The following is a 21,295-nucleotide window of genomic DNA, read 5'->3' as shown; positions in this document are numbered from 1 at the left end:
TCATTTCAACGTACCCACTTCTGAGGGCTGTGATAATGCAGTCTGCACAAAAACGATGTAAACACTCCTTTGTAGTCATGGTGTTCTTCAACATATCCAAACAAATTGGGCACATTAATTCACTGTGTAGACTTCGGGGTGAAACCACAATTTCCAAGCCATCTGTTATTGCCTCCTGTAGAAGAGTCACTTTAAAATTAAATGCTACCTATTTTATTATGGACAAATTCAAACATGCAAAAGCACTAAATATGACCAAAATGAACATTTATATACCCATGACCCGGCTACCACCACTGTCAACTCACAGCCAACCTTATTTTACCATAATTTCCCCCCAAATCCCCTCAACCCCCCACCACTGTTATAATATCAATGCTCTTATTTTAATGGCTAAAATATATTAATGTGTTTAAAAGATAAGTAATGGTAAATCATCTTGGCCTAACAAAAAAAGCATTGAATTTGGAATCAGATGCCTTCGGTTCCAGTTCTAGACCTATTAATGTGACTCTAAATAATAATTTAACATTGTTTTGTTACCTGCAAAATGAGGAAGCTAAGGCTAAATAAAATTTAATCCTTCTATCTTCACAAATTGCACCATTCTGTTAACAAACTATATTATTTCACACCATCCATTAAAAGATTTTAAGATTCCAATACAAATATTCTCTAATTTATATACATGTTCACAGTAATGTGTAAGTACATTCACATTATTGTATAACCAATTTCCAGAATCCTTTTCATCTTCTAAAACTGAAATTCTGTACCCGTTAAACAACTCATTTCCTTCTCCTCCCCTCAGCTTTTGGCAACCACCATTCTACTTTCTGTTTTTATGAAATTTGGCTGCTTTAAATACCTCATATAAGTGGAATTGTGACTGGCTTAGTTCTAAACTTTTTAAGACTAAATATTTTGTTGTATCTGTTGATATATTCTTGAATCATAGTTTTGTCCTTTATTATTGATCCCTGCTTAATTTTAAAGTGGTCTATAGATTTTAAAATCACTTCTTGAGGGGCGCCTGGGTGGCTCAGTCAGTTAAGCATCCAACTTCGGCTCAGGTCACGATCTCACAGTTCATGAGTTGGAGCTGCGCGTCAGGCTCTGTGCTGACAGCTCAGAGCCTGGAGCCTGCTTCAGATTCTGTGTCTCCCTCTCTCTCTGCCCCTCCCCTGCTCATGCTCTTTCTCTCAAAAATAAATAAACTTTAATAAATAAATAAATAAATAAACTTCTTGAACCTTAAGTCTTGATCCATAAAAGTAGTTTTATACAAAGTGCTCAGGTTCTCAGGTTAATCTACAAACTAATTTAATCCATAGTACCAGTACTAGTATTTCTAACTGTCACGTGTAAAAATGTTCCAATGCAAACATGCATTTGGAGGTCCAATGTAGAATTCCAGAACACATCTCCCAGCTGCAGAGAAATCAGTGACTTCTTTCTTCATAACCACCACCACTACCCACCCTTCCCACAAGGTGGCACGGAGTACAAATTTCCCTAGCTCTAAAGTCACAACCAGGCACTCCTATGGACTGAGGAAAGATATCCAGTAGGTGGCTACTGAAGAGGAAGGTCAGAAAGAAATAAAGAGATTTCTATGTTATTGACACTTTGTTTCCACTAGTTCTCTATACATATGTTTTCTCTACAGGGCCAAAGAATGATGACCCTACAAGGAAAAACAAAAACTACAGATACTGTCCATAAAGGACTCAAGTAAAATGCATTTACAGTAACTACCACTATTTTTGAGTGTCTTAGTATGTTTCAACCTCTCTATAGCACTTTCAGTATTTTCTTTTACTTAATTTAATACACACACAAACTTCTGATGAAGAAACATCACTCCCAAGTATGATGACTCAGCTAGTAACCAAGTCTGTCCTCTTCCTCCTTAGAACTTGCCTAGTAAAATCCCAGCCCTGGACTCAACCACCCATGTTCTCCATGTCTGTACCAGTGCAGGTGTGTAGCACTGTGGGAGAAAAGGGGGGAATCATACAACCAGACTAGTATCACTAAATTTCACCAGTTTTAAATGGGTGTTCAACACAGCTCAGCAATTCTCTCGTAACAAACTTGTTTTTTCTATGTGATCTTATACCTTTTCTTCTATCTGCAGAACTTCCTACACCTGAACACTGAAAAGCTTATCTTACCTCAAATTTCATTGAGAGCTCTCTCATTTTCTCTCTGTGACATCTTTCTTTTTAAATTATTTTTAATGTTTATTTATTTTGAGAGAGAGAGAGAATGAATGAATGAATGAACGAACGAACGAGCATGGGAGGGGCAGAGAGAGACACAGAATCCGAAGCATGCTCTAGGCTCTGAGCTGTCAGCACACAGCCCAATGCGGGGCTCAAACTCAAGAACTGTGAGATCATGACCTTAGCTGAAGTCAGAGGCTTAACTGACTGAGCCACCCAAGCACTCCTCTACGACATCTTTTTAAATCATCATCATCTTTCTTGCTAAAAGGAGAAAACATGCCTCTTTCTATCAAAGGGACATCCCTTCCTACCTTTTCAAGTATATTCTTTTGATTATTTTATTTGCTCTCAGGCTTCAGCTTTCTCTGGCTCTCCACTAAACCAGCCTAGAGTAGCATCTGCATGGGGTTACTATCTATAGTGAAATATGAATGATACACCTTAGAGCAGTGTGGACCCGGGGCGGCGGGGGGGATATCATTGGTACACCTCTATCTCCCATCTTATAAACAAAACAAAATTTTAAACTTCCCAGTTCCATGTTCCCCTCCAGTTTTTACTCCACTTCTTTGCTTCTCTGCACAGCCAAACTTCTCTGAAAAATTGCCTATATATTTTCACTTTTTTCCCCTTCAACACAGTACGATCTATTTAAGTGAACTTACTTCTGTCAAGGTCATGAAGTATACATTGCCACATTCAAAGTACACTTTTGTAATCCTCATTTTACCCATCCTCTAGGTAGTACTGAACACAGTAGCTACATCCTCCTTCTTGACACAACTCCTCTTAGATTTTGATCCCCTATTTTTCTCTTTTTCTTTACTTTGGATGTTTCTTTCAGTTTCCTTTGCTGGCTTCTTTTCCATTACTTCATTTCTAAATGTTGAATCTCCCCTGGATGAAGTTCTGGGGCCCTTCTGATCATCTCTCTCCAGGTTTCCAGATTATCTTATCCATTCTCACTGCTTAAAATTTGCTGACCACACCCAAAATCTTACAGTTAGGCCAGACTCCTAGTTAGCATCTATGCCTGCCTGACTTACAGGCATTTCAAAATGAGTTCAATTTTAAGTATGTTTATCTCCTTCAAACCTGGAACCCCCCCAGTCTTTCCCCTATTCACCTTTTTTTAAAGATTTTATTTTTAAGTAATCTCTACACCCAACATGGGGCTCGAACCCACAACCTAGAGATCAAAAGTCACATGCTCTACTGACTGAGCCAGCCAGGTGCCCCCCATCTTCACCTCCTTGATCTCCTTTAATGCCCCCTCCCATGATTATCTGTTACCTCATTGAAGACTTTCCCCATTTACACAACTTCTAAAATGTATAATTCTATAGATATTTGTTTAATGTCTATAAACTCCATAAGCTGGTGCCACAACTATTTTATTCACCACTTCACCTAGTGCCTAGCTTAGGACCTGGTACAGACTATGCACTTGAATTATTTATTTAATCAATGAATGAAGTGTAAACCAAACATACCCAAGTCAAGACTGCTTGCATATAAATTCATTATCACCGTTATGTTCTTTTAAGTATTCATTTTCTAAAAATGTATACCAGTTTACAGATGTGTCATATTTCCCCCTAGTTACCTTAGTCTACATTACCTGAGGTGTTCGTTGTAATTCATATAAACTGAGTTCCCATGTTTTGCTTAATGGTTGAGTTCCGTTTGTCTGCACAGCCTGAGACATTGCTAGGAATAAAAAGGAAAGAAAAACAATTTCAGTATCTGAAGGGGAAGTAAATCTCAAAACTGATTTTTTGGAATTGTGAATCCTAAGAATAATCAAAATAGAAATTACACACTGGCTCCTCAAAAATTAAAAAGAAGAAAAGCTCAAGAATCTTTTCATTTAAAAATACAAGCTACTTGAGAGCAAGAGACTACACTGAACTCTAAATGCTCTACAGGTGGCATAAAAAGCTTAAAATTATTACTGAATGTACAGAAAACTCTCTTAATCCTAAACAATAACTAAGTTTCTAAACATTTAGTTCTATGATTTAGAACTGAATAAAGAAAATGTAATAGTCTTCAGCATGGTCAATTCTTGCCCGACACAGTAAAATCTACTTTATAGTACTGTAAACTCATGCTCATTCTGCCTCTACTTTCACAGTTCCACTCATGAAAAATCCTCTACCTGATATAGTAAGTCAGCTTATAATGTTCAGAAAGCTCTTCCTAACGCTGAGCCTTAAAATGCTACCTATTCATTCTGTAGCTGCCCTCTGGAGACACAATGATTAAGACTAATAATTTTTCTACATGACAGCCTTTCAAATATTTGGGTACTGTTATCATATCCCACCTGATTTTTCTTTCCTTTTGGCTAAATATTCTAGTTCCTCCTACTGCTCACCATTTGCATTATTTCAAGGTCTCCTCACCACCTTGACATTAATTCTGCCTCTCTCCTCTGGTTACGAATGAACTTAACGTTAAGGCCAATTTCTGTGCTTATCTTTGAGTAGGGGAATGGGATCTAGGATACATCTGAGGAAGATGGTCTTAGAAAACTAACTCCTCTCCAAAACAGGCAGAAGAAGGGGCTCCAGGCATTAACATTTTTAGTAGGTATCTATTATTAGCCAACCTGAACTGCTCTACGTCCTTGCCTCAGAATTCACAGCCTAAAAAGAAGGAAATCATGTAAATAAGTAAACTACAATCTGACAAGATAAATTCTAAGCAGCAGAATCAAAAAAACAATATGGAATTTCAGAAAAGAATCAAGGAATTTGAGGAGTAAGGGAAGGCTTCAGCAGAGATGGAGTAAGCTTTAAAAAATAAGAGATTACTACACCAAGATGGGAATAGAAAAGAAAGAGGGTTCCGGACAAAATAGAACACCATGTATGAGGACAGGCATGAAAACAGAATATGCCTGTACTTAGGAGCTACTGGAAGTTTCAAATGAGTGATGCAATCAAATAGTTTCACAGAAACTCAAGTAGTAGTTGCAGAAGGTAGAGGAACAAAGAGCAATTAGCAGTAAGAAAAGTGAGGACGCTGTTTCAAAAACCTGGTTAACTATCTGAACCAAAGCAGTTAAGCATGGACATAGAGACAAAACTAGACAGACTTAGTGATACATTCGACATTGATGTAAGAGAGGAGGATCCAAATGACTTTGGGAAAACAACTATCCTTTAAGGAGATGGAGAACACAGAAGGAACGTGTGGGTGCCTGCGTGGCTCAGTCAGTCAAGCGACTCTTGATTTCAGCTCAGGTCATGATCTCCTGGTTTGTGAGTTCAAGCTCTGCGTTGCAGAGCTTGCTTGGGATTCTCTCTCCCTCTCAATTTTAATAAATAAAGTTTATTAAAGCAAATAAATTTCAATAAATAAAACTTATTAAAATAAATAAATTTTAATAAATAAAATTAAAAGAAAAAAGAAGAGAACAAGATAAGTGGAATGGCTACAAATACTGAGTTGCAGTTATTTATGGCCCACTGAGGTAGAGTGGTTCATTAGACAGAAAAATCCCACACCTGCTTGAAGACACAACCTGCATATTTAAATCATATATTCTATATTGGCATGCAGACAATGAAGGACATGACCTATTTGTATCCAGGAAGCTGAACTTCCCACTTCCAGCAAATACCATTTAAACAGCTATCAAGAACTCACCCAATCGGCAATTAGCTCCACTTTGCTTTAAGAAGCAAAAGCACTTAATTGAAATTTAAACTATATTTAACCACTAAAATTCTACATACCTGTCTCTTTTTAACAAAAAACCACACTCCACATGAAGTCTCTCCCTTGCCCAAGCAAAAATTTGAAATAAATTATGTTCAAACTTTTCATATGAGCAAGCTGTGACTTTTGTTTACTATTTCAAGGCTGCCCACTGAGTCTACCTCCAGTATTCTCACTTATTTTATTTACCAGAATTGGTGGGCTCCCAAACAAGCAAACGTTCCTTGAGCCTTTTGTTTCCTTGTAGATATATGTGCCATTATCTCTACCATAAATCCTACTACAACATAATGAATGTCTCAGAAAACTAAAATTACTCAGGAGGAATTTCTAAGAATTCCAAATCCTAATCCCATCTCCCAACCTGTAACTGCTAACGTAGGGCCAAAGCTCTCCCAGCAAATTAACGGGAACCATCAAAAAAAATAAAAGCCTTCTGCGGAAAGCTCAGTTGTAGAGATATCAGTTCTCCTCCATATAACCAAATTGTATCTGATTTAGATATTTGTATTTCTTTGGCAAGCATGATTCAGGAAGTAATCACAAGTTAGTTGTAGTTGCAGAATTTCCTGGTATTTGGAAAAACTAGGATCTCCATGGCCTTGAAAAGTTTTCCGGTCTCTCTGTGTATATCTATCTGTATTACACAGCATATGTTCTCTCTGGTATCTAGGGTCTTAAATGCTACTGCAGGGATGCTATCTTACCAGATAATGCAGCAGGTAAACCTGAGACCAAAAAAAGGATACAATCGTGCTGATCATCAAAACCACCGTCTCAATTCTTAGGAACATATCAGCGCTGTAGATCTGAGTTATATTTAGTGGCCTCTCCTGTCACCTGGCCAAGAAGGGCCAACAGGGATCTAAGAATTAAAAATTCCATTTTCGGAGGCCTCAAGATACAATTGACACACACAGAGGAAGCATATACATATGCATGGTCTGAAGGACACGATCCATATGTATAACAGGAAGCTCAAATCTCCACTTTTGGCAGTCACTGAACAGATAAGCTCTAGAGAATTAGCTCCTCTTGCTTTAGGTCAATATACTGTGTCATTTAAATTTAATCTAAAGTTTCTACCCTTCCCCCAAAACACATATAACCCTTCTTTTACTTTCATTTGGTGAGAAGCTGCATTTTTGTCTTGATGTTCTCCCTTGCCCAAGCCAAGAATATGAAATACACTTAGTTTTTGTTTTTCAGATGAGAATGAATTGTGATTTTAATGAACATTATTTGGGAATTATCTATGTTCAGATACTACTAATACATAGAGTAAATAAGAATGGATCACCTAGGATTATAAACTGGAAAGACAGAGCATAGAGATGAAGCCAATGAAGATGAGAAACGAGGTGTCAGAAAAAATAATCTTAGAGATTCTTTCCAGCAACAGGAATGTGCTATCTAGACTACTGCCTGATGATCCTTGCAGGACAACAGAAAAAGATCTAGGTCTACCTGGCCCAACCCCCAATTATCACACCTAAATTACACTTCTGAATAAGAGATTCCCCAACAAAACAGAAATGTTTCCTGCACAAAGCAGGCTCTCACTTTTGTGAAGAGAATATACAAATGAAAAGTTATTATTAGCTACGACAAGATAACTTGGCAAAAACAGAAACTCAATCTGATAAAAGACCTAGTTACAGGCAGATTTTGAAAGCTTGCAGCATCACCAACCAATGGGGAAGAAATATCAACACAATATTTCGATGTTCTTTTAGAGACTACAAATACCTGGCACTTTCATGCTGACTTTGCACATGTTCACATTTATGGCAGGCAGATCATGCAATCCTTTCACAGAGGCTCAATGTGGTTTCAAAAGCTTTTAAACACAGCACCTTCAAGAGTGACTACCCACAAAGAGCAGAATATGCAAAAGATGAAAAATTCCTGTGCATCTACACAGAAAGATTTAGTAAGTTTATATTTTTTAAAACAAGAAAAAGGTTAGACTTCCAGTTTCCAGTTCCACATGTTAGTCACTTTGCCCTAGCAAGTAAAAAATTGAAAAGACTAAAAAAATCAACAACTTTTCTTGGACCCATAGCAAGGGGAGGACGCAAGGTAAACCACTGTCCCCAAGAGTGAAAAGACAAAGTATATAGGAAATCTCAGCTTACCAGAGCAACTCGGGAGTGGAAACTCCAACAGGATCCAGTGTCAGAAAGGTAAATCTGAATTACAATTAAATTGCTAGACTCAGTGCAGCTAAGTCTGATAGTTGAAAACTCCAAGCAGACCCAGTCATAGAGGTAGCTCCAAAATATGAAATTTACCTCCAGAAGCTTCACCAGATTCCCACAGTAAACAGTAAAAATCCCTTTATGCTTGCCAGAGAAGTCTGTTCTTAACAAGGCCTGCCCTCAGGGAAAACGAGTTATTCAGAACCTAACATGCTAGGATATTATCAGAACCTGACTGATTGGGAAGGACAATACCCAATCCCAGCCCATTCTAGGCATCCTGTCCCACCTGAGGGAAGAGGAAATAAACTGAGAACTAGTGGTAAAGTTCACAGTCCAAAGTATTAGTCTCACTAAAAGACCGAGACTACAAGACTGTAAAGCCCTTCATCTCCCTCTACATCTCACCACCACATAACTGAAGGCCTATTTACAGCAGTTCCTTGTACCCAGCACACCATGTCTGACTATCTAGAAAAAAATTCTAAGTCATACCAAAAGGCAAAAAACACAATTTGAAGAGACAAAGCAAGCATAAGAACCAGACATGGCAAAATAGTACTGGAATTATCACATCAGGAATTTAAAACTACTATGATTACTACGTGAAGGGCTCTTAATGAGTAAAACAGACAGCATTACAAGAACATATGGGCAATGTAAACAGAGAGATGGAAATCCTAAGGAAAAAAACCAGTAAGAAATGCTAGAGATCAAAACACTGTTATAGACATGAAGAACGCTTTTGATGGGCTTATTGGTAGCCTGGATATGCCTCCAGCAAGAACTCTGAGCTAGAGGATGACAGATCAATAGAATCCTCAAAGACTGAAAAAGAACAAAGAAAAAACAACAACAACAAAATCCCAGAAGAGAATACCCAAGGACTGTGGGTTAACTTCAAAAGATGTGATATACATGTAAAGGGAATATCAGGAGGAGAAAAAGAAAGGAAGAGAAGAAATAATTGAAACAATAATGACTGAGAATTTCCCCAAATTAATGTCAGACACCAAATCACAGATCCAGGAAGCTCAGAGAACACCAAGCAGAATAAATGCCAAAAGAACTACACCATGACATATCATTTTCATACTACAGAAATTCAAATATAAAGAAAAAAATTCCTGAAAGAAGCCAATGGAAATGGTTACTTACTAAAGTAAAAACAAAAAACAAAAAACAAAAAAACAAAAACAAAGTATGTCCTGCGCTTTAGACTTGTGTTGCATTACAGTTGGTTACATGTCTGCTCCATTGACTTAATATATCTTAATACTTTCTCCTACACCTAGAAATGAACCCGCTTTTTAATAGAAGTTAAATAAGTGAAGATGTTTAGAAAGGAAAAAATAAATCTTAAATGATATATAACAGTAAAGAATTACTGCTTACTAAAGCTGATCTTACATGATTTAACCAGGCATCTTCAAATTGGAGTATGTATATATACTCCTGACCTATACAAAAGCTTTCCAGGGGGCTATACAGGGCTAGGATAGTTTTCAAATAATTTTAATTTACAGATTATCAATTCTCCTTAAGTATTTGTACCCAAATTCATCTAACTAAGAACAGGACTATGTATCTGCGTAGGTCTCTCTCCCTGCCCTAATCCTTTCATAAGATTACAAATCATTCATTCACTCATTCAAATATTGATTTATCTATTGCACCCCATGCACTGTACAAGCTGCTATGAATACCAACAATAAGCAGAACAAACATGCATAAAATAAGTTAATAATTCTTAAGTGCTATATAAAAGCTTCAAAAAGGATCCTGGGCTTTTCAAAATGGGGGATCGAGGAAGGACTTTCAAAAGAATAGACATGCTGTCCTGCTTCCGATTCTGTGTCTCCCTCTCTCTCTGCCCCTTCCCTGCTCATGCTCTGTCTCTCTCTGTCTCAAAAATAAATAAAAACATTAAGGAAAAAAAAATTAAAAAAAAAAAAGAATAGACATGCTGGAAAAAAAGAAAAAGGTCAACGTGGCTGGTAAAGAGGAAAACAAGAAGAGGTTACAGAGCTAAAGAGAGGTGACCTTCTCAAGAAGCAAATGAGATTGGGGCGCCTGGGTGGCGCAGTCGGTTAAGCGTCCGACTTCAGCCAGGTCACGATCTCGCGGTCCGTGAGTTCGAGCCCCGCATCAGGCTCTGGGCCGATGGCTCAGAGCCTGGAGCCTGTTTCTGATTCTGTGTCTCTCTCTCTCTCTGCCCCTCCCCTGTTCATGCTCTGTCTCTCTCTGTCCCAAAAATAAATAAACGTTGAAAAAAAAAAAAAAAATTAAAAAAAAAAAAAAAAAAGAATCAAATGAGATTAAGAATTTATGGGATGTATGAGTAAAACATCCCTCAGAAATATTTATGATCTTCAATTTTAAGTAATAAAACCATAAAAACTGAAAAAAAGCATTAGAAATTAGAATATAAAATTAGAAAAAGGAAAAGTAATTATAAAAGCATAAAGCAAATCGAAAGAACACTTAAAAAGTAAAAAATAATGGGACTTGTTCATGAAGCAAAATTTAATTAGCTTTGATAAAGATAATGCTATAAATTTCCCACAAAACCAAAAGGAAAAAAAGAAAATGCACATACAGATTATTATACTTTTAAAATTAGACTATATTCTACTTTATATCAAATAAATTCAACTATTCCTAATTAAGTCTTCTAATATGTTAGAAATAGATGGAAACACTTTTTTTAACTTAATTTGTTTTTAATTTACATCCAAATTAGTTAGCATGTAGTGGTGCAATTATGATTTCAGGAGTAGATTCCTTAATGCCCCTTACCCATTTAGCCCATCCCCCCTCCCACACCTCCTCCAGTAACCCTCTGTTTGTTCTCCATATTTATGAGTCTCTTATGCTTTGTCCCCCTCCCCGTTTTTATATTATTTTTGTTTCCCTTCCCTTATGTTCATCTGTTTTGTCTCTTAAAGTCCTCATATGAGTGAAGTCACATGATATTTATCTGTCTCTAATTTCACTTAGCATAATACCCTCCAGTTCCATTCACGTAGTTGCAAATGGCAAGATTTCATTCTTTTTGATTGCCGAGTAATGCTCCATTATATATATATACCACATCTTCTTTATCCGTTCATCCATCGATGGACATTTGGGCTCTTTCCATACTTTGGCTGTTGTTGATAGTGCTGCTATAAACATTGGGGTGCATGTGTCCCTTCGAAACAGCACACCTGTATCACTTGGATAAATACCTAGTAGTGCAATTGCTGGGTCGTAGGGTAGTTCTATTTTTAATTTTTTGAGGAACCTCCATACTGTTTTCCAGAGTGGCTGCACCAGCTTGCATTCCCAGGAAACATTCTTTTTTTTGAGAGAGAGAGAGTGTGAGCAGGGAGAGGCAGAGAGAGAGAGGCAGCCAGAGAATCCCAAGCAGACTCCGTACTGTCAGCACAGAGCCCAATGGGGGCTCAAACCCATGAACCCTGAGATCATAACATGAGCTGAAATCAAGAGTCCAAAACTGAACCAACTGAGCCACCCAGGTGCCCCTGAAATAGATGAAAACACTCTTAACTTGATGAAGATATATATACCAGAAGCCCCAAGGTTAAAACTTTTGAAAATTCCTATTTTAAAAGTCAGGAAAAAAAAAACAAGACTGCATTTCTGCTGGAAGTCCTCCATATGCCACTCCAACACACACACACAAAGAATAGGGGAGCAGGACACTGGAAAAGGAATTGACAAAAGTATCAGCTGTAGATAATATAAATACCTAGAAAATCCAGCAGAATCAAATGAAAATTTACTATATTAAAAAAAAAAAAAAGGCAGCAACATGGTGGCTTCAACAGAGAAAAACAAGCCAAAAAAGCCATAGATTTCTATAAACCAGGAATAAACATTTAGAAATGCATTTTTTTAGTGATCTGATTTACAACCATTCACAAGAGCAACAAAAGCTACAAAATATTTAGAAGTAAATTTCACGAAATATTGACAAACGAAACTCTACAACTTAACTGAAAGATATTAAAGAGAACATGAATTGGATAAACATGTATGTAAACATAAATCCAATGTAATGCAATCCCAATCAAAATATCAACATATAAAATGATTCTAAGATTAACCTGAATGATGCACAAGAATACTCAGGATACTCTGAAAAAGAATCAGGGAGACATTCCTTATGTCTAATATTAAAGTTTCATGAAAAGCAACACTATGGTCTGAAGTAAAGATCAGATTAACGCATCAAAACAAAGGGTTCAAAACAGATATGTGAATTTATGTAATTTAAGATATTTTAAGTCAGAAGAATTTAAATACTTAAATTAAAAAAATTAAATCAGACATACCTAAATAAATTAAAAACTCCAAAAGGATTAAGCATTCAAAAAAAAAGCGCTACAATTTCGAAGGGGCACATGCACCCCAATGTTTACAGCAGCACTATCAACAATAGCCAAAGTATGGAAAGAGCCCACATGTCCATCGATGGATGAACGGATAAAGAAGATGTGGTATATATACATACAATGGAGTATTACTCGGCAATCAAAAAGAATGAAATCTTGCCATTTGCAACTACGTGGATGGAACTAGAGGGTATTATGCTAAGAGAAATTAGTCAGAGAAAGACAAATTATCATATGACTTCACTATTATGAGGAATTTAAGACAAAAAACAGATGAACGTAAGGCAAGGGAAGCAAAAATAATATAAGAACAGAGAGGGTGACAAAACGTAAGAGACTCTTAAATATAGAGAACAAACAGAGGGTTGCTGGAGAGGTTCTGAGAGGGGGGATGGGCTAAATGGGTAAGGGGCATTAAGGAATCTACTCCTGAAATCACTGTTGTACTATATGCTAACTAACTTAGATGTAAATTTAAAGATACAATACAATACAATAAAATCTATATAAGATGAGGGTAGAATGCCTGCCTACAATTAAGATTAGGAAGGCAGGCTACTAAGACACAATACCAGAATACTTGAAAAGTAGTTCACGTTTCACCTCATAAAATTTTTAAACTTCTATACAAAAACAAGGAAAGTTATCACAAGCAAACTAAATTGATAAGCGAGAGGGAGAAAATATTTGCAACATCAATAATACAGGCAAATATCCATAACGTACACTGAATCCTCTCCCAAGACAGTTTAAAAGACAACTCAATATAGGCAAAATAATTGTGCTTAACTTCACTAATAATCCCTAAACTGCAAATCAAAACACTCTTATCTACATAAGCCTTATTTCTTGTCTATGATACTGACAAATATCAAGATACTAATAATACAGTATGTGTTAAAGTATGCAGAAAACAGGAATTCTCAAATCCAGAAGTGTACAGCAGCATGGTTTTGGGGACAGAGGATTTACAGTATTTGGCCTTAGGAATGTATGCCTTGAAATGGAAACGCACACCTGTTTTTAAATTTATTATTTTCGATCAACATACAATTAAGAACTTACTGGTGATAATCATTATTTTATCCACATTCTTTAGAAGTGTTATAATAGACAAATTACCTTGGAACTTCCATACAATATGTATTCTAACATACATAGGTACCTTAAACTCTAAACTAATCTCATTTCCTTATTCTTTTAAAAAATTCAATTAAATTAATAGCTGTAAAATCAAAAGACAGTATCTGTCAAACACAGATGCCAGTGAAAGAGAACATACCAAAAGAACGGTCTCTGCTCTTTGGCCAAATCAAAATATTAACACTGTACTGTACTGGCTGAATCTTCAGAGCAGCCTGAATCTGTCAAAAATGTTTAATGCACTTAAGTTTGGCCTTATAATGGTTCTCTTAGGAAATTTATCCAACAAATATTCTCATACAGGTATGCAATAAATATATATACAAGAATGGTGATCACAGCATTGTTTGTGATAGCAAAAAATCGTAGAAATATATATATGTATATATATATTCTGTCAATAGGAATATGGCTAATTAGGATATAGCCAAAGCACACATTATGTAGCTACACATACTGACATGGAATTCAACATATGCACACAACAAACAGTAACTTTTTAAAAAGCTGTAAGGCAAAATATAGAATATGATCCTATTTTAAAAAATCCAAACACCTAATGTAGGTTTGTGATTTTGAGTTCTGTTCACTATGTGTCAGCCATATTTGCCACCTTTCTCTTTGTCAATCTTACCAAGTTCATTCTCATTTTAGGATCTTTTTTAAAATTTTTAAAAAACTTTTATTTTTTGAGAGAGAGCATAAGCTGAGGAGAGATGAAGAGAGAAGGGGACAAAGGACCCAAAGGAGGCTCTGCGCTGACAGGCTGACAGCAGTGAGCCCAAGCCTGACATGTGCTCAAACTCAGATCATGATGTGTGGAAGACGAACGCTCAACCAACCAAGCTACCCAGGCACCCCTCATTTTAGAATCTTTTTACTAGTGCATCCCTTCCATCTGGAACAGAATGCTTTCTTCCCCTCCCCTTCAAGATTTTGCCATAGCTAGCTCCTTTACGCATTCTAACAAAATTCTAACTTTGCTGTTTTCTCATGTCTTTTTTTCTCTACAACACTTTTATAGCCTCTAAGCTCCTTGAATGCAGGGTATTTATCTACCTTATTCACCACAATACCCCCAGTACCTTGCACTGTGCCTAGCATATAGTAGTTACTCAATAAATATCCGCTGAAGAACTTAACAGTGGTGATGACTAAATAAAGGAGCTCAAATGAGGCAATCTTAACATTTCACATTTTCATGACCAAACATCTGTTTCAAATTAACATGGGGAAAAAGTAAGACAAAAGGAGTAATTATCAGTTGGTCTATTTTCTATGTATAAAGAAAATATTTTTAATGTATCTGCATGGTTAGGGCTATTTGAGCAAACCAATCTGTCCTTCAAAAAAGTGTTGAAAAATTAAATACAACTGAATTGATACGTTAGAAATTTACCTCCCTAGAAGTATGTGTTGATAGCTCAGGGGGTGTGAGACTACAGAGACATTCATGGGTTATAAATTCTGACATGTCTGATCTGTCCATACCCCTTACCCACATTCATTTACATTCCAAAGATTAAGAACCTAGGATCCTCCCCTTCTGTAACTGAGGAGGTTTTTATACTGAGGAACAAAGGTTTCCCTTCCTCTTTCAGGAAGGGGGTAACACCTCTACAAGCTCCCAAATTCATATTTTTCAGGTTCCTTACCTACCAAATGAACATCCAGGTCTCAATGCATCACTCTGAGAGGGAAGAACTGGGGCAAAGGGGTTATTGCTATAATAATTAATCTATCCTTGCCCCAGAAATTGTGTTTACTTTCAGGATAATATGAATGAATATAGCCATTAAAAACTTATCATTTGAACAAAATTTCATTCATAAAACTTGTCTTGTGATTCAAGCTTTAAAAATAAATTTTTAAAAATGAATGTAAAAATTATTTTTTCAGGACAAAAATACATTAAGTCCCCAACTTAGAAACTAAAATTTCCACTCTAAGCTTTTCCACTAAAAACATACTATGCTTAACTAATGAATTTAATGAAGTGTATGAAGTATTGGAAAGTTTGTATTTATATACTAGGTTTAATGACGTTATGGATTCGTCTTTTGAAGATTAGTCTAGAAACCTAACCATTAATCCCAACATTGTTCCTACATAAATATTCATTTAATAGTACCTGGCAAATAACGTAGCGGACCCCTAATGTTCCATTTTTTTAAATCCCAGCCCTAATCTACAATCTTTACACTGGTTGAGGGGAGTACAACAAAATCATAATCAAATCTATTAGAGGTTATTAGATGTGGCAAAGAACAGGTTTCATGTAAAAATTGAAAACAAATACAGTTTCCCATTCAACTCTTGAGACTCCCAAGACCCTCAAATCCCCTGAGTGGGCCACACATTTGCTCCCAACACCATTCTCTAGCTCCCCTAGAAGTAAAAATAGATCCACTAAACCATAAATTCCTCAAACTTTATATTTTAGGGATGTCTTTATGTTATGGTACAACAAATGAGACAGCTAGAAAGCACAGTAAGTGATTTTTGGAACTGGATTAGCTTGCATTTGCATCCTAGTGCTGGAAGCTACTGGTTATGGATTGACACCCAAATTTCTTAAGGTTTTTTTTTTTTATCTGCAAAGCGACAAAAATTTTCAAGGTCATTGGCAAAGTTGAATAACATGTTCATATAAAGTACCTGGCATATTCCACAAATGATAGTCATAAAGTGGAAAGGGTTTAAGAGGCCCCCCCCCCCCGCTGCCCAACATGTAAAAGATTAGGAAGAAAAATTACTTAGCCACTCCTTAACATACTAACAACTGCACGTTAATCCCCTTTCAAAAAGAATAATTATTTTATTTATTAAAAAAAATTTTTTTAACATTTATTTATTTTTGAGAAGAAAGAGACAGAGGATGAGGGGGGAGGAGAGAGAAAGAGGGAGACACAGAATCTGAAACAGTCTCCAGGCTCTGAGCTGTCAGCACAGAGCCCGACACAGGGCTCAGACTCACAGACCGTGAGATCATGACCTGAGCCGAAGTCAGATGCTTAACCGACTGAGCCACCAAGGCGCCCCAAGAATAATTCTTCTAGAAAGTAACAAAAAAATGGTTATGTGCCTCATGTGATTAAAAAAAAAATCAATCAGTAGGCCAATTAATCCAAGACTACTCTTTAATAAGGCCTTTTCAGTAACAAACAAAAAACTGCCAGAAAGAGATTTGTCAGTTGTCTACTGCTAGTACACTGTATGTGGCTCAATAATAAGTATAGTTCCCAGAGGCTTAAAAGAAAAAAAGAAATACTGGATAGAGACATGTCTGGTCTATATATCATTAGAAACTTGTGGTATCTTTATAAAAGGGACACAAAATGACATAAAGAAGTGCATCTTGAACAAGAGCTTTGCAGAACATTCGAAGACCTTTAAATGGATGTTTCTTGAATCATCCCTCATCCTCCTAGAACACAATCTTTGAGGGGATTAAGATAATACAGGCCAGGTACACTAGTGTCTGATCATTAAGGATACAGGGCAAAAGTGTTAAGAACCTACATGGCCTTTATCCTTTGGTCAGATTCCCAATACACCAAAATCTTAAGTGAGACCCCCCCCCCCCGCCCCCAGCACCATTCTGGGTCACAGTGAACTCGTAACTTAATTCTCAACAAGAGCTTCACATGTACATTTTCTATAGTATGGCTGAAAGAAGAATTCATATTAAATAGCAAATTGGCAGGCATAAAGGCTGATGTTGTGGTGTAAAATTTTAGGAGTCTAAACTGTACTCTTACCAAAGTATAGCTATAACAGAGCAACCACAAGGGAGCTTCCAGACTGGATAAAACAATTTTCCAAAAAAAAAAAAAAAAAGAGGGCTTTAAATATATTTTGAGCTAAAACTTCAGAGTTCTGTGCCTAGAAATATTCACCAGTTGCTTTAGTCATAAAAATTGCCTGGTCTACTAAGAATATCTGTAATAGAACTAAAGACAATATGAGTGAGCTATAAAATATACACCCCCAAAAGGAGATGAGTTTAGGTCAATGGGGTTGTTTAGAAATATCCATTTATACTTTGAAAAATGACTGCTGTAGGGGCGCCTGGGTGGCTCAGTCGGTTAAGCGTCCAATGTCAGCTCAGGGCATAATCTCACAGGTTCATGAGTTTGAGCCCCACGTCCGGCTCTGTGCTGACAGCTCAGAGCCTGGAGCCTGCTTCTTGCTTCAGACTCTGTCTCTGTCTCTCTAGCCTCCGCTCGTGCTGTCTCTCTCAAAAATGAATAAACATTAAAAAAAAAAACACACACACAAAAAACAGATGAAAAAATGACTGCTGTATTTGTTTCCTGTAACTCTGTAGCAAACTACCACACTCCTTCAGTTCTGGAGGCCAAAACTTTCACTGGGACAAAATTAAGGTGTTGGCAGGGCTGTGCTTCTTCCAGAGGTTTTATGGGAAACCCTGTTCCTTATTTCTTCCAGCTGGCATTCCTATGCTTGTGGCCACATTGCCTCCTCTTCTGGGTATGTTATCTCCCTCTGCCTCTCTCTTTTATGATGACATTTAGAACCCACCCAGATAATCCAGGATACTCTCTTCATATCAAGACCTTTAATTTAATGACATTTGCAAAGACTTACACACACACATGCGCGCGTGCACCCCTGCCCCAAAGTATAACATCACAGATTCCAAGGATTAGAATGTGGGCATCTTTTAGGGGCCCATTTTTCAGCCTACCATACTTGCCAAAAGTAAGCTTAACTGTATAACCAATTCCTTGCAGCCAACACTTATTTATGTCTTTATTCTATAATTTGTTTCCTTAATTTGTTTTTTAAGTTGAGAAATATATATCAGAAAATACAACCATTATCCCATCTTCCTATGAAGCACTTTTCATTTGAGATTTGTTTCCCTAAACACTATAAAACAAAACCAAGAAACTTTTTATTTTAAAACCAAGAAATTCATCTTTTTTCTTACACGGTTATTGTCCCCTCTAAACATGCAGTAAATAAAGGTCACATCAAATTAACTCTCTCAATCTTTAGCATTTTTGTTTTCCTCTTACATTATACAATACATAAATGAGCAAATTATTTGTTCCTTAATTAGAATACTGCTTGCTTACCGGATACAGGTGTTTGATTTTTAGAAATTTATTCAAGACTAAACAAACCAGACAGCAATAATAAATTCTGACTAAGCAACCTAATTGCCATCATAACACTGCCTGCAGTATCACCTCATAAAAACCACTTGCAGCAGTTTAATGTAAAATTACAGCTGTAAGACATTAATTTTTGCAAGCTTCTAAAGACATAAAGAAAGTCTTCCTTATTGAAAAAGATGCCATTCTGCTAAACATCTGGAATACTCACCTAAATTAGTTTTGGTAACAATAATAGCATCTTTATTTAAAAACGTAATATAATAAATTCCTAATTGGATTATATCTTTTACATATTGTGGAGCACAGAGCAGGAACCTTTCAAATATGATTAACCAAGTCTTCATTATTCAATCTTAAGTTTTCGAGTATTGGTAACAAACAATAAGTATTGGTAACAAATGTTTTCTAGTCTTACATAACTGAGTTATTGTTACAGGGAAAATAATTGTTTCAGGAATTTTTAAAACAGCAATTAAAATGCAGATCTAGATTATTTATGTGACCTGTGCCCTCCTACCATACCTATCAGCCATCACTATCTCACCTCCTCTAACACTACTCCTTCATTTTTCCCAACCTCTACTCCCTCAAGGTTCTTAATGGCCTAATTAAATCTTTCCCCAGGCTTCAGAATGCAGCTATCAAGGTCTAATATTAGTCAACATCAGTTACATCAGGAACGGCCTTGTTTTCCTTCTGTCCCTCTGCCTATCCATATTAGAAGCTAATAGACCCATAAAGAAAAACAGATGAGTTCAATAGTTTAGGAAACATTTGAGAACTACCATGTGATAGGAAATGAGACCCCACCCCCCACCCCGAGTTTATTGGCTAGTGGGCCCTGAAAATGTTTTCAATATAATTTGGTAAATGTTATAAGAGCACAAAACAAAACAAATGGAAAAGCAGAAATAGTTTCCCAGAGAAAAGAGACCCCTCCTTGAAAAAAGAGACTTCAAGGTTAAATGGAAGTTAACCAACTGAGGAAAGGAAAGCAATCCAGAAAGACCATCATAATAAGCAAAGGTACAAGTCAGTATGGTGTATTTGGGAAATTCTAAGTAGTTCACTATTAAATGAGTGAAAAGAGAGAGGTGGGGGAGTAGCACAGAGTAAAGCTAAAGAATTAAACTGTGGACCAGATTGGGGAAGCCTAAAAGCCATGCAAAGGTGTCAGGAAAATCCACAATTGAATGACAAAGTGAGATTTGCATCTGAGACAGATCAACTCTGGTACTAGCAGAGGGTGGACTTGCAGGAGGCAAGAATACTAGTTAAAGGGCTATATCCAAGTGCAATAATCCAAGTAAGAAATGTCTATAGTGAGTCTGTTAATAGTAAGAATGAATTAGGAGTGGCAGAGCTGCAAAATACTTAGGAGGCAAAATACATGGGGTGTAAGACATGAGAGAGAAGAAAGTCACAAGCTGCCAAGCTTGTGGCTGTTTAGATGCTGATGCAAAAAAGAAAAAAAAGTGAGCAAAACAGGAAATGGTATTTTTGACACTTCTGTTCATTATATTGGAAGTTCTAGTCAGATCAATTAGGCATGAAAAAGAAAAGGCATCCACACTGGAAAAGAAAAAGTATCTGTTTACATATGATATGATCTTACATATAGTGAACCCTGAAGATTCCACACACAAAAGTTACAACTAAACTGATTAAATGAATTCAGCAAAATTGCTGGGGGAGGGGGGGATCAACACACAAAAATCAGTTTCATTTCTATACACTAACAGTCTGAAAAGGAAACCAAGGAAACAATTCCATTTACAAAAGCATCAAAAAGAATAAAACAAACTAATTTAACCAAGAAGGCAAAGATTTATACACTGAAAATAAAACATTGCTGAAAGAAATTAAAGACATAGGTAAATGGGAAGATATCCCATCCCGTGTTCACAGATCAAAAGACTCAATATTGTTAAGATGACAGTACTACACAAAGCAATCTACAGATTCAATGTAATCCCTATCAAAATCCTGATTTTTTTGCAGAAACGGAAAAACCCATTGTAACATTCATATAGCATCTCAAGGAACCCCAAACAGGCCAGAATAACCCTGAAAAAGAACAAGTTTGATGCCTCCTACTTCCTGATTTCAAAATTTACTACAAAGCTACAATAATCAAACTAACTTGGTATTGGTACAAAGACAGACATATAGACCAAAGGAGTAGAATACAAAGCCCAGAAGTAAAATTCCTTACATGGTAAATTATTTTGACAAGAATGCCGAGACTATTCTTGGTCAGTTTTTTCAACAAAAAGTACTGGGAAAACTGGGTATCCCCACATGCAAGAGAATGAGGTTACACCATAGCCTTCTTCCATTTACAAAAATTAACTCAAAATAGATCAAAGATCTAAATGTTAACTGAAACTATAAAACTCTTAGATGAAAGCATACAGGAAACTCTTCAGGGCACTGAATTTAAC

The 21,295-nt window shown here is 36.5% G+C and overlaps 1 protein-coding gene and 1 non-coding gene across 3 annotated transcripts in view; both read right to left on the bottom strand.

The window, feature by feature from the left end:
- RNF2 (ring finger protein 2) overlaps positions 1–21,295 on the bottom strand; it is a 95,896-nt gene that overhangs the window by 8,885 nt on the left and 65,716 nt on the right. For both annotated transcript variants that reach the window (XM_047076903.1, XM_047076902.1), the window contains exons 2-3: positions 3,853–3,941; positions 15–175 (exon numbers count right to left, since the gene is read on the bottom strand). In XM_047076903.1, coding sequence (XP_046932859.1) covers positions 15–175; positions 3,853–3,939 — 248 coding nt within the window. In that variant the 5' untranslated portion in view covers positions 3,940–3,941. The remainder of the gene's footprint in view (positions 1–14; positions 176–3,852; positions 3,942–21,295) is intronic.
- TRNAK-UUU (transfer RNA lysine (anticodon UUU)) lies at positions 3,393–3,465 on the bottom strand. The gene has a single exon. It is a non-coding gene; the product is annotated as a tRNA-Lys (tRNA).

This window comes from Lynx rufus, unplaced genomic scaffold, assembly GCF_022079265.1.
Source record: "Lynx rufus isolate CCGP_SWC_20201006 ecotype Redwood Valley unplaced genomic scaffold, mLynRuf1.p SCAF_15, whole genome shotgun sequence".
In the NCBI taxonomy this organism is placed as follows: Eukaryota; Metazoa; Chordata; class Mammalia; order Carnivora; family Felidae; genus Lynx; species Lynx rufus.
Note: the sequence above shows the minus strand (reverse complement) of the source record. Positions and strands in the feature narration are given on the sequence as shown.